Below are 13,064 nucleotides of genomic sequence, written 5' to 3' on the forward strand. Positions count from 1 at the left end.
TAGGTCTGTTAACTTGGATCTGTGGCTGGCTTTGTTGATGTTCATGACGCTGAATGTCTGTTCACACACGAAGGTAGAGCCGAACAAAGCCAACATCATCTGCGCTTTTCGCCTTAGATTTGGAAACGCGGCATCATTGAGTGAAGCATAGAAGTCATTTAGTTTCAGAGAGCTGAATTTCTCTTTTAAGGCAGGGTCGGACTGAAGGTCGATGAGTTCGAGCTGAAGCTCCTCTGGAGCTGTTTCGGGGTCTTGTGACAGAGGAAAGGCCACCAATTGAAGTGACTTGTCAATTTTATCGAAATCCAAAAACCGACGGCAGAATTCTCCGTGCAGTGCATCCAGTGACTCACTGTATTTCTTTACTTTTGCTCCGGCCTCTTTCAGCGTGGCTAGTGTAGGAAAATGAGTGAATGACTTGTTCAAAATCTGCCTGGAGAATAAAGCCAGCTTGGATTTGAAGGCTTTCACGTTTGTGTGCATGTCATGCACAAACTGCTCCTTCCCCTGCAGTTTCACGTTGAGCTCATTCAAGTGTGAAAATATGTCCGTAGCAAACGCGAAGTCACACATCCAGCTCTTGTTGCTCAGCTCAGGAAATTCATCAGTCTTCCCCTGCCGCTCCAAAAACATGCCAATCTCCTCTTTGAGCTCCCACACTCGTTGAAACACTTTGCCCAAACTCAACCAGCGGACACGGGAGTGATAAAGCAGGTCCTGGTGATCCGCATCAGTTTCCTCCAGGAACGCAATGAACTGACGGTGCTGAAGTCCCCGTGCGCGTATGAAATTGACAAGTTTCACCACAGGATTCACAACATGATTCAGCTGTAACACCGATTTACATAGAGATTCCTGGTGGAGGATGCAGTGGAGGAAAATCACATCCTGGTCAGGGTTTTCATCTTTCACTTTATTCTGGATTCTCCTCAGCAGGCCAACGTTTTTTCCCGTTAAATTTGGAGATCCATCTGTGGTGACGTTAACAAGCTTACTCCAGGGAAGCTTCATGTTTTCGATGGCAGCAGACACCCGTTCAAACAAGTCCTCTCCCCGTGTTTGTCCTTTCAGAGACTCCATTGTCAAAAACTCCTCCGTTATTTCAAAGGTTTTGTTGATTCCTCGGATAAAAATCAGGAGCTCAGCAGTGTCTTTGACATCATTGCTTTCATCCAGTGCTACAGAATAAAAAGTGAATGACTTCGCCTTTTTGTTTAATATGCTGGTGATATCTTCATCTATTAGTTCTACACGGCGAGTCACTGTCCGCCGTGATAAACTGATTTTCTCAAATTTGTCTTTGGTCTCCGGGCACAAAATACCTGCTGTCTCTACCATACATTCTTTTAAAAACTCGCCCTCTGACAGTGGTTTGCTGGCCTTTGCTATTTTGAATGAAAGCATAAAACTGGCCTTGGTACTTGATTCTTGAATGGCAGTTTGACGGTGAAAAAAACTTTGCTGAGCCTTCAAATTAGCTGCCAACTTCTCAGCAGCAGCTTCCCGTTCTTTTGTTGAGAGCTTGCTAGCATAATTGGTGTGCTTTGTGGCAAAGTGACGGCTAATATTATACTCTTTAAAAACCGCCACAGTTTCTTGGCATATCAGGCAAACAGCAGATGATCGGTGTACAGTGAAAAAATATTTAGTTGTCCACTCCTTTTTGAACACTCGACATTCTCTGTCCACTTTCCTTTTCTTGGGTCCGCTCATCTTCATAGAGGGGCGGTAGGTCACAGGGTAAAGTGCAAACGTGGAGTAATAGGCCTACGCCGCTTCACCTCAACAAAGCCAATATATCTAGAGTGCGCCATCTAGTGAGGAAACATCAGAATTGCAGGGGAAATAAAACATTAACAAGGTTAATTTATTACATTTTTTTTTCAAGTTTGGCGGGCCGGATCAAAACGTTTAACGGGCCGCACGTGGCCCCCGGGCCGTAGTTCGCCCATGCCTGCTCTAGAGGCATCAGTTAGCATGTTAAATTTGATAACAGTACAAAATCAGAAAAAGGCTGAACAAGTATTGTGGCTTGTTTGGGAGGACTGCCAGAAGAAAGACTCATCTCTCTAACGAGAACATGGCAGCGCAAGTTTGCAAAGTTACAGCTGAACATACATGAAGATGTTTCGCAATAATGCAACGCCGTGTTTGGAGCAAACCAAACACAGCATCAACGCCTGATATCAACTGTCAGGCACGGTGGTGGAGGGGTAATGATTTGGACTTGTTTTGCAGCCACAGCATCTCGGTACCTTGCGGCCACTGAGTCGACCATGATCTCCTCTCTATGAAATTTGACAGCGAAAGCTTGGCTGAAACTGAGTCCCACAACAGGACAACGATTCCAGGCACAGCAGCAAATCCACAATAGAACGTGTCAAAAAGGAAAGAATAATGCTGTTGTTAAAGTTGAGACGAGTGGGCCAGAATTCCTCCACAGCAACGTGAGAGACTGATAAAGTCATACAGAAAATTGTTACTTCAAGTCAGAACCACATTACTTTTTCTTCTATCCAGATGCATAAAACCTAAGTAATGCAAGAGTGCATACTTTCTTCTTACAATGACTGTACTGTCAATCTGTAAAATGTATCCTTAAATTATTTACACATATTATAGTTTGTAATTAACTCACTCTTCCATATTGTTCTAGAGTGCCCTAATCACAAGACCCTAGGGTCATCCACACTTCAACCGGTGGTGACATTAACCAATGCTGTGACATTTTTTTTCTGTCTTTTTAGTCGCTTCTCATCTCACAGCTTCATGTATTATGCAAATATTCAACAAACAAAATAGTTACATGATTCAGCGACGTCTGAGAGCAGAACAAAGCATCAAAAGCACACTAGAGATGTCTTTTGTTAATGGTTACTTTTTTAACACTGTATGGCAGTTCAAAATGTTCTGATGCTGTTCGTTTCTGTTTCTGTGACAAGCTGCAAGCTTTCTGCTAGTTTACCATCTAAAGTATCTGTTTTCACAAATTATATATTATTAGAAATTACTGATATCACACTATTTAACCAACTGGAAGGGCTTTTTACACTGTGTGACGCTGTCTGAGAAGAAAGATGGCTGTCGTCAAAGGAACGCGGTCAGCTCTGAGGTCATCAATCCAGAACAGCGATCCTAGATCGCGCTGTGAGAAATGTTTGGAGCTTTGGCGACTACAGTGAGCCTGCAGCAAAACCGAGGCGGTGTCAGAAACATAGGATTACACTCCCACAGTGTGGCTGCTGTTACAACCCACATGTACTAGCCAACAAATCGGTTTGTGATTGGTCAGTGTGACATTTTATATGTGCCATTTAAAGAAAAAAGCCTATATTGATTTAATAGCGTTATTGGAAGGAGACAGCCAAGACTCTCTCACCCACTGTCATCACCCAAACAAAGCCACGCAGCCACTCTGAAACTATACACACATTAGACAAGAACATTAACAAGTGCACAGCAATTATTATCAAATTAGAATACAATGTTCTACTGGGACACCATCAGTCTGGTTTGGAGCAGCAGTGGGATGCTCAAAAGAAACTGTTTTCTTCACATCACTGAACCATGGAGTTATTTATGGTCATTAAACAGTTACAGTCACTGATCACCCCCTAACTAGATAAGAGGTCCATGCCCTGTTGGTAAGCCCTGGTTTTGTCCATAGGGTGATTGTGTTTTGTATGGAAAGCAAAGTCAAAATCAATGTGAATGTGGGAAGGAAACATCAAAAGGAAACCGACAGTGTTGCTTTAGTTCATCCCAAGCGAAACATCACCGTCTGGATCAAATTCATCTAATAATTTTGACTTATTTTCATTTATGCTAATACAGGGAAAGTCAGATCACCAAAGTGATTAAGGTTTATCGTCTGGGTACCACGAGAGTTGTGAAAAATGTCCAAAATGATCTGGCAGTATAAGGTTACTACTATTTCAGAAAGTGTGAGAACAGTGGAAAAAACTTCTAAGCATATATAATAAATGTTAGACATATAGAAGTGAGTGTTAACAGATGAATAAGCAAAAACAAAACAAAACAAAAACAAGCAAGAGACACACACAACAAAAAGGCACAATAATTGTATAGGTCTTTTCAGGTCTAGTTATGTACCTATGCATGCTGAACATTGGAGCTCATATCAATATAACTGTTGAGAAGACTGATGATAGAGTAGCTTGTTGTCCTCTACAGTGACTGGTGGGGTTGTATATCATTCTTTGGACATCTGACATCTGTATGAATGATTTAGCCAGTAGACAGTTTGTCAGTTATTGGTTTCAGATTGTAGACGTTGATAAGGCTGTCATCTTCAAAGATGTGCATAAAGATAGTTGGCTGCTTTACACAATTAAGTATTTATACTCATATAGCATGTCGCTGAAGTTAAATTAATTTAAACAAGGAAATACATGATAAATAATTTTATTTTATAATTTGAATTCTTTCATTTTAAATATAAATTACATGGACCTTAAATGATATTTAAAGCCCATGGTGCTACTGAAGCGCTGAAACAGAGTTGAAATACACCGAAATGAAATACGGCTTTAATAATTGCAGAACTGGTGGTCGGAGAATGAGAGTTTTTTGATTTGTGCAGTTGTCAGGATTTGGCTGATGACCGTACTGTATGTTCTATATTAGTATCAGGGAGGAGCCGGCGATTTAGATGGGAACTTTCTCATCTTTTTTTTTCCATTTACCTAAATTGATATAGTTTCTTTTTTTATTGCTACCCACTCTCAAAGTAAATGCATGCGAATACAATAAAGCCGTTCCCACCTATTGTATTTCTTGTGCGCTATAAGGCAAATGCAATATACAGTTTTTTAAGATTTTAATTTCCAGAGAAGTCATGCTATTTACTCACCACAGAACACTGCGCAAAGCAAATAGTATATTTCTGACTTGCTTCCACGGACAGAAAGTAATAAAATAAGGCATTGAGGGAAATTATCATCAGCAAATATCAAAGGTAAAAACTTTGCTTCCATAAGGATTTAAACTGAGCCAGAAAAGCAAACTCTGTGAATTTATGAAGCAACAATTTTAACCTGAAAGTGTCAGTGTCACAGCCCTCCGTTATTTGTTTATTGTAAAAGTGTGGGTCAGAATATGTCAAGAAGATAAACCTTTACATGATCCGATTTAGATAATCTGCGCTCCAACATCTCCTCACGTCTTTGCTGCCACGTGAATGAATACCTTTGTATTGCCTTCATGGTTGCGAACTTGAGAAAAATCCTGCTAAACGAACCATAATGGTATTAAATAAAAAATAACCTTCAACCTCTAACATAAAAAAATGTTTATTTTCCTTTTCTAATACGCACTCTGCTCTTACTCCTTTCTACCACTTCTTACTAATAAAAACAGATGAAAACTCTGCGGCCCAATAACACGAGCATTAACACTAACCCACGCTCACAGAGACAAACAATCTCTGAAACAGGAGTAAATATGGCTGACTTTTCAATAGTGGAGGAGGAGAAAAAAAATGGACCCTCTGGGAAATTTTCTCTGATCAAGTGCAAAGAGATTAACCAGTTGGACGTGTGCTAATGAACAGAAGATCATAATGAGAGGCGCTCGTAAATGTAGATGAGGCATGTGAAGAAGAACAGTGGCTTCGTCTTGTATCAGATGAAACACAAGAGTAATGTACGGAAACCAATTATTTTACTGTTCCCTTTCTACCCAACATCCTGACACTGTCTAATGATGGACTGATGAAAATGTCAAGTCTTGATTTAAAGCGTGGATAGGAAAATAATGCTATAATAATTTCCAGCGGTAGCCAAGTTAGAAAATAGGATTACATAGGTTGCAGTGCCTATACACAGCAACTAATATACACTTCTCAAAAAAATTAAAGGAACACTTTTTAATCAGAGAATAGCATCAAATAAATTTAACTTCTGGGATATTGATCTGGTCATTTAAATAGCAGAGGGGGTTGTTAATCAGTTTCAGATGCTTTGGTGTAAACTCCTGCAGGATGGCACATCAATATGTTTGCTGTGTCGCCCAGCACCATGTCTAGAGCACGGAGGAGATTCCAGGAGACGTGCAGTTAGTCTAGGAGAGCTTGACTTGGTTGTAGAAGGTCCTTAACATATCAGCGGGACCGGTATCTGCTGTTTTTTTGAATGAGGAACAGGGTGAGCACTTTGAAAGCTGCAAACCTGCAGCAGGACACGGCTGTGAATGTCTGATTAAAAAACAAACAGAAATAGACTTAATAAGGGTAGTCTGAGGAACCAACACCCTTCCTCTCGTGGACCTTGTGCTAACTGCCTGGCACGATTGAGCCAATTAGCATTTGCCATAGTATACTAGAATTGGCAGGTGCACTACTCGTGCCCTGTGCTTTTCACAGAAAGAAAATGTTATCCTGAGCACATGTGACAGACATGAAAGGGTCTGGAGATGCCGTGGAAAACTCTATGTTGCCTGTAACATTGTTCAACATGACTGCAAATGGGTATCAGGATGAAATCCTTGGACCCATTGTCGGACCCTATACTGATACAGTGGGTCCTGGGTTTCTCTTGGTCCACAACAATGCCCAGCCTCATGTGACGAGAGTGTATAGGCAGTGGAGGATGAAGGAATTGATACCACTGCCTGGCTCCCATGCTTGCCAGACCAGAATCCAATACGTTCCAATAATCCAGTACCTCAGAGACATTATGTTTTAGTCCATCCGGCGCATTGCATCCTCAGACCATCCAGCAGCTCAGTGATGCCCTGCTCCAGATCTGGGAGGGGATCCTACAGGACACCATCTAATGTCTCATGCATACAAGCACGTGGTCAAACTATTAAGTACTATTTTGAGTTGCTGTAACGAAACTTTGGTAAAATGGACTATATCGGGGGGTTTTTTACTTTGATTTTTGCAGTGCCTTTGAATTTTGCCCTCTGTAGTCTAATAATTTCCATTTCCATCAAACAATGTCACAGCGTTCTGTTCCTAACACATCATCGGGTCTATATCAGTGTAGATATTCAGCATGATATTTCTTTTCCCATTGACCCGATGTGTTTTCAGAGTGTTCCTGTAATTTGTTTGAACAATGCATATTACTACCAGTTAAATATCGTAGCACATCACATACAAGGGGATCTAAAATGGGTTCAATAATCACAAGGAGGCTACAGTCAGTTGTGACTTACTGATCACATAGTCTCCGAATGGATCGTCATCATCCTCATCATCCAGGTAAGCTGGAGCAGAAGTAATGGAAGAAAGAAAAGGCGAGAGAAAAGAAACAAACAAAAAAAAGATTGTGAAAAATCAAGAGAGAAAGCATGAGAAACAAACCAAAAACAAAACTGAAAGTGCTCAAGACAATCAGAGAAACGAAAACAAAAACAAAGCGAATTTCAGTCTTCTAACCTCCGATCATCTGCCTTTTTTTATACTCATTCTTGTTCTCAGCCTGATACTTCCAGCCTTCATTAGGAGGCAAAGCGCTGACCATTAAACTACAAAAGTCGTTTCAGCACCACGCGGAGGAAAATATGATCACTCATAATTGACTAGAGAATTCTCAGCTTGCTCTCAGCGCTGCTTCTCACCGTTACACTCCTTTCTTTCTCTAGGCAGGTTCTGACGATGGCATGAGAGCCCATTACGGCTCACTAAATTCCCTATTAGGATGGCAGCACAGTCGTCAGCAAGTTACAAGTCCAACACAAACGATATTTTACAATGTGTGTAACTTCTTTTTAAAAACTGATAATAATATTGTTACTATGAGTGGACCCTCACTGCCTGCTTACACCAGCAAGTTGGCACAATAACGCATATTTGACTGCCCTCTTTGTCAGCTGTATAGGAAAATCCCTCCCTCATCATCCTCTTTCCATTTATTCATCGTTTAGGTTTTCCTCTTCTTCTCTGCCTTTCTATCACTCCCGGTTCCCTTCCCTTAATGTGAGTTAGCATCCATCTACTGAAATCGATATCCCGGGGCTTTTATTAAACACTGCTCTTATGCATCTGTGTGTGTGTCTGTGGTGTGGACCTGCCTGCCCGTCTTTGTGCATGTGTATTATCAGCTCCAGGTCCAGCAATACCATACAGTCAGAAATGCTCGACAAGGACAGGGAAAATTTTTTATTCATCGCTTAATTTTGTGCGAGTGTGTGAGCACGTATGAGCACCATGTTGAATAGACCAATCATTATTGATCCTGACTGCGGGGCATATTTCAAACCCTTGGCTTAACCAGAGGACATACGCATGCAGATGGATGCTGCATGCGCGTGTGTGTGTCTATTACCACTTTTCTCATTCCGGCATGCACGGCGCTTAGTACATGGACAAAAAGTCCTTGAACCGCTGGGTGAAGTATGGAGGTGTACGCACACATACACATAGCATGCGCACGCTCTCAGTGGTGTGTATTTCTGAAAGCGAACTGTCAGTGCTGCTCTCACACACCATTCATCACAAGCTACTAATTCTGTTAGACCATTGTCGAGCCTTTCGCACCCCACGTTGCTCTCTGAAAACTCAATCAGAGGCTAATGCCCCCAACCCCCCCAACACACAAACACGCGTGCTCTCACTCTCAGTTTCTTACTCGCACACACTCACAGAGACCCTGAGGGGACAGCAGTGGTCTTGGGGGACCCCACCAGCCCAACTCTATAAGTGTTGCTCGAATTTGATAGACAGGCGAGGCACGAACTGAGTTACTCGTGTTGAGAGTGGCTGCAGTGTAAATCTAACTGCTAACACCTGAAAGCAAGAAAAAGGTCTTACAGTCACTCTGTGGCATATAATTATAATCTGCGTTGCATAGTATAAAGCACTTTTTATTCAAAACGAAAATGATCATAATTAAACATTATCTTAATATCCTTGATTACAAGACAATCACTTGAGCGCCGTGACTGTCTAAGGTAAAAAATTTTTAGAAAAATCCCTGTCAGCCGATTTGAATGCAGTTTGATTTACGGTTCACATTGTGGGGGAATATTAAAAAAAAGAGGACAGCGCTGGTGCAGGCACTCTGCCACCTGTGCTAGTAGATTTGATTAGTTAATCAGAGGAATCACTTTGCCCAACTCTGCTTTTATAAAGCATAATTACAGCTCCAGCTACCAAGGAAATGAAAAAAAGAAAAGAACAAAAGGGGAAAAAAAAGTTCTCAACTGCAGATGTTTTTAGAGACATTTGGAAAGTTTTGTTTCTGGTCTTTTCAAAAAAGAGAATTAACACTTTAGCATAATAAAAGCATCACAGCAAAGCTCCTTAATAAAAACAGAGTGAAGAAAGGCTCTGCGAGGAGGGGAATTAAGGCATTTGAGCAAGCCCAGATCGGGGGCAGGGTTAGTCAGAAAAGGCCAGACTAAATTTAGCGCCACCTTTTCATTCTCTAATTATGAGATTAATACATCCTGTCACATACGTCACAATACAACCTCATGATTTATTATCCAGTCAACCAGATGGAGAGATTGAGCCAGAGAAGGAAGGAGGAGGAGAGGGAGTTTGTCTGAAAACAGCTAATCAGCATGCATGTGTGATTTGGGCCGGTCCTCAACTGAGCGGCTAGTCTGTGTATATAAAGTTGGCAGGCGGGGTAAAGGCAAGATTTATTAATGGGAAACAATGCTGAAGTTGAATTTGATTCTGTATGTTTTCTTTAAATGGCTGCTGTATAATGAGAGGAAAACACAGAGGCATATGGACCACACACACAAACACACACAGAAGTATATGAGGAGCGCTGGACTATGGATTGTGGCCATAAAGTCTGGCCTGGGCTTCAGGTTTAAATCAATGTCAGAGCCTGATCTTATTTCATTTAATGCATGTTTTAATCATTCTCCCTTCTGATCAATGCAGTTTGGATGTGACCATCAGGCACTGCTGTGGGAATTTACAAGCACTCCTGTTCTCCTGCCTGTGTTTCCAGACGGACGTTTTACGAGGCAGTGCACAGTGTGACAGTAAATCTCTTCCTCCACTTTGCCAAAATGAAATCTCCAAATGCTGCTCACTATGCCCATATTTGTTTGTCTCCCGCTAAAGAAACTTGCATTGGCTCTGCCAAGTCAACGTTCTAGTCTCTTTATTTTAATAGTGTCTGGAAGGGGCAATAAACGGGAAGTGTCTTTATTCAATAGTCGACAATAAAACTGGATGTAGGGAAACTTTGAAATCCCTGAGTTGCGTTTATGAAACTAATTTAACGGGCTTTGCATACTTCTCTGTAAAAGGAATTTACCAGTGAATGAAAACAAGCGAAAAACAAACCAGAAAATGAAAAATCCTCTCTTATGAACTGAGAGTTAGATTCAGGAAGCTGGTGTGACAGATACCAGAGCTCTGCAGGGGAAATGAATACACTCAAACTGCTCCTTAAGCGGTAACTTATTCACTTAACGGTCAATTCATCCTCATCAGTGGATGAAGCTCACAGAACAACATGTAAAATGTCAGTAGGAGGAGCTCGTAGCTATTTTGTATTGTTCATTTCCCATTTTTTGGATATACATAGATACTTAAAGGGAAATATATTTAGATTTCTTTAACCTACAGTTTCTGCAGACCCTTGACACCCATCCCCATATCAGCTCTGTCTATTTGTGTTAATCTCATCGATGCCTTTTGTGATGACAGCTACTATGTTCTTGCTGCTTTTGCTTTCCATGTATGGGTGTGGAATGGTGACAGGGCCTGTAAAACAGTCACACCAGCAGATATGCATTAACAAGCCACCTTATTAAGTGCACCTTGTCTAACCCTCCTTTTCCCTCAGAACTGCATTAATTCTTTGTCACATAAATTACTATTTATTTGAATACACTATTCTACATATTATATATTCACTATTATACAAACTATTAAACTCGAACTTGAGGGTTATTCAGCTGGAAGCAGTCATCAAAAGATAGCTACGCTGTGGTGATACAGAGGTGGACATGGTCAGCAGTACTCATGCAGGTTCCAGCAAGTAATTGATGCTCAGTTGGTACTAAGAAGCCCAACGTGTGCCAATAAAATGTCCCTCACACCATTAGACCACCTGCAGCCTGAACCATCAATACAGGGCAGGGTGGATCCATCCTGACAGTACTGTCTGAATGTTGCAGCAGAACAGGCAACTTCTAATGTCCAGTTTTGGTAAGCATTTTCAAAATATCAGTGTCCTGTTCTTAGTTGACAGAAGAGGAACCTCGTGTCATGTTCTCTGCTGCTCAAGATTACTGTGGCCTTCTTTTCAGCTCAAAGCAATCAGCTCAAAGTCACTTGTGACGAAGGCACCTGCGACACACAGCTTTACAGGCAGTTGAATGTTTATTTATAATGTCTCCAGTGACTCCAGTTAGGCAGTTTTGCAGCCGCCTCTCTCTAGTGCAGTACACACAGCTCCGCTGTCAGGTCCCAGCATCCTATTCAAACAGGGAACGCACAATTATACAATGGAAATCAGCTGTGTTGGTAAGCCTTCCTCTAACACCACACCTGCTGCTCTGCTCCACCCCCCACCCCTCCATTCTGATGCCTGATTTGAACTTCAGCAGTTGATGTTGACCAGGTCCACATGCCTAAATGCAATGAGCTGCTGCCATGTGATTGGCTGATAAGATATTTGTGTTAATGAGCAGTTGATCAGGTGTACCTAACAAAGTGGCTGGTGAGTGTAAACTAAAGTATATTTCCCAACGTGAGACACTGACAGCCATTTTAAAAGCACAGATGGGGTAAATCTTTTTTCGAATGCAGTTTTTATCCCAAATCATAAATATAGTTCACTTTGCAAACACTTCAGATCACACATAGTGACACTTGTTGTGCACTTTGTTTACCTATGCAGTGGCTGTAAATGTAAAAAAAACGGGAAAAAAAACTGTATTCAAGATTCTCTAATGTAACATCTCCTTAGGTGTATGTACAGTTTGAAGTGCTGATTGTGTTGAGACTAACAAAGGCACCAGGCATCGTGATTGCTATAAAAAAGATAACACTTTTTAATTTGTTATTGACTCAGCTTTTGTTTTGATTGTTTTCCAGGCTTTTCACCTCCTCCAGGAACAAAGATACAAAAATAGTACATGTAGTTAGGCACTCAGATATACGGGTGTCCAACTACACAGTTAGGGAAACGTGTGTATTTTGTTTGTTCGCTGTTATAACGACATAGAATGGAAAAACAAAGATCACAGATGTGAAGTAAAAGAAATCTGTAAATATATACTTCACTGACTCTTCAGTCAGTTGCCCTGCTGACAACAAAAAATAAAAAATGAATAAAAAAATAAAACACACAAACACAAATTGTAATAACCTGGAGGTTTGTAATATCTGTCACGGTTTCTGTGGGTTTTCTATTTTGGTAGTGAAATCTGCAATAGGGCACACGCAGACATTCATCCACATGTACCCTGAAGGGGAACCTTAGACCCTCAAACTGAAACCTGTCAGTCACACTGCCAAGCTATACTGACAGGAGCGTAACGAGAGCTGGTGAGAGGCGCCGTGCGAGCGAACAGAAAGACACAAGAGGAAGCTTGAAAGCTGGAGAAGAAAGATGGGAGAGGAGTGAGATGAAGAGGAGGAGGAGGAGGAGGAGAAGCAAGTGGAGGTGAGACTTCTGAAGATTGTTAGAGACACGGCGAGATGAGAGCGGTGCAGCATGCTGCTTGGTGTTTTGGCACGTCACCGTCTTTTTGATTTGTTAGCATGTGTTTATGATGTTGTTTCTCTGTCTGCTTCTGTCAATCTCTATTATTAGACCCTCAGATCCTCCTCCTGCTGTTTTGACACTCCCGCTGCTCCTGTTTCACACTTCCACTCACACGGTTCAGACTTATACACTCTCACGCCGATAGACAAGCGATATAGGACACATGTCAAACTCAGAAACATATATGCACGTGTGCAAAATCGACACAAGATCAACACGCGCTCGATGTATGCTGTATCTGGTGTTTTGTTTGGAAGCAGAAGCAGGAGCAGAGGGTGAGATTTCGTCACTCAGAGAGACTAAATAACTAATGGATTGACTTGATCAGACACACATACACTCGTCTTTTTA

General features: G+C 41.4%; 1 protein-coding gene across 15 annotated transcripts in view; it reads right to left on the reverse strand.

Annotated features, from left to right (window-relative positions):
- tenm2a (teneurin transmembrane protein 2a) overlaps positions 1 to 13,064 on the reverse strand; it is a 219,546-nt gene that overhangs the window by 123,869 nt on the left and 82,613 nt on the right. For 5 of the 15 annotated variants that reach the window (XM_082504195.1, XM_082504196.1, XM_082504189.1 and 2 more), the window contains one exon: positions 7,183 to 7,233. The exons of the other annotated variants lie outside the window; for them this stretch is intronic. In XM_082504195.1, coding sequence (XP_082360321.1) covers positions 7,183 to 7,233 — 51 coding nt within the window. The remainder of the gene's footprint in view (positions 1 to 7,182; positions 7,234 to 13,064) is intronic. 15 annotated transcript variants of the gene reach the window in all.

The sequence above is a fragment of the Aulonocara stuartgranti genome, assembly GCF_965226115.1.
Source record: "Aulonocara stuartgranti genome assembly, chromosome: 2".
Taxonomy (NCBI): Eukaryota; Metazoa; Chordata; class Actinopteri; order Cichliformes; family Cichlidae; genus Aulonocara; species Aulonocara stuartgranti.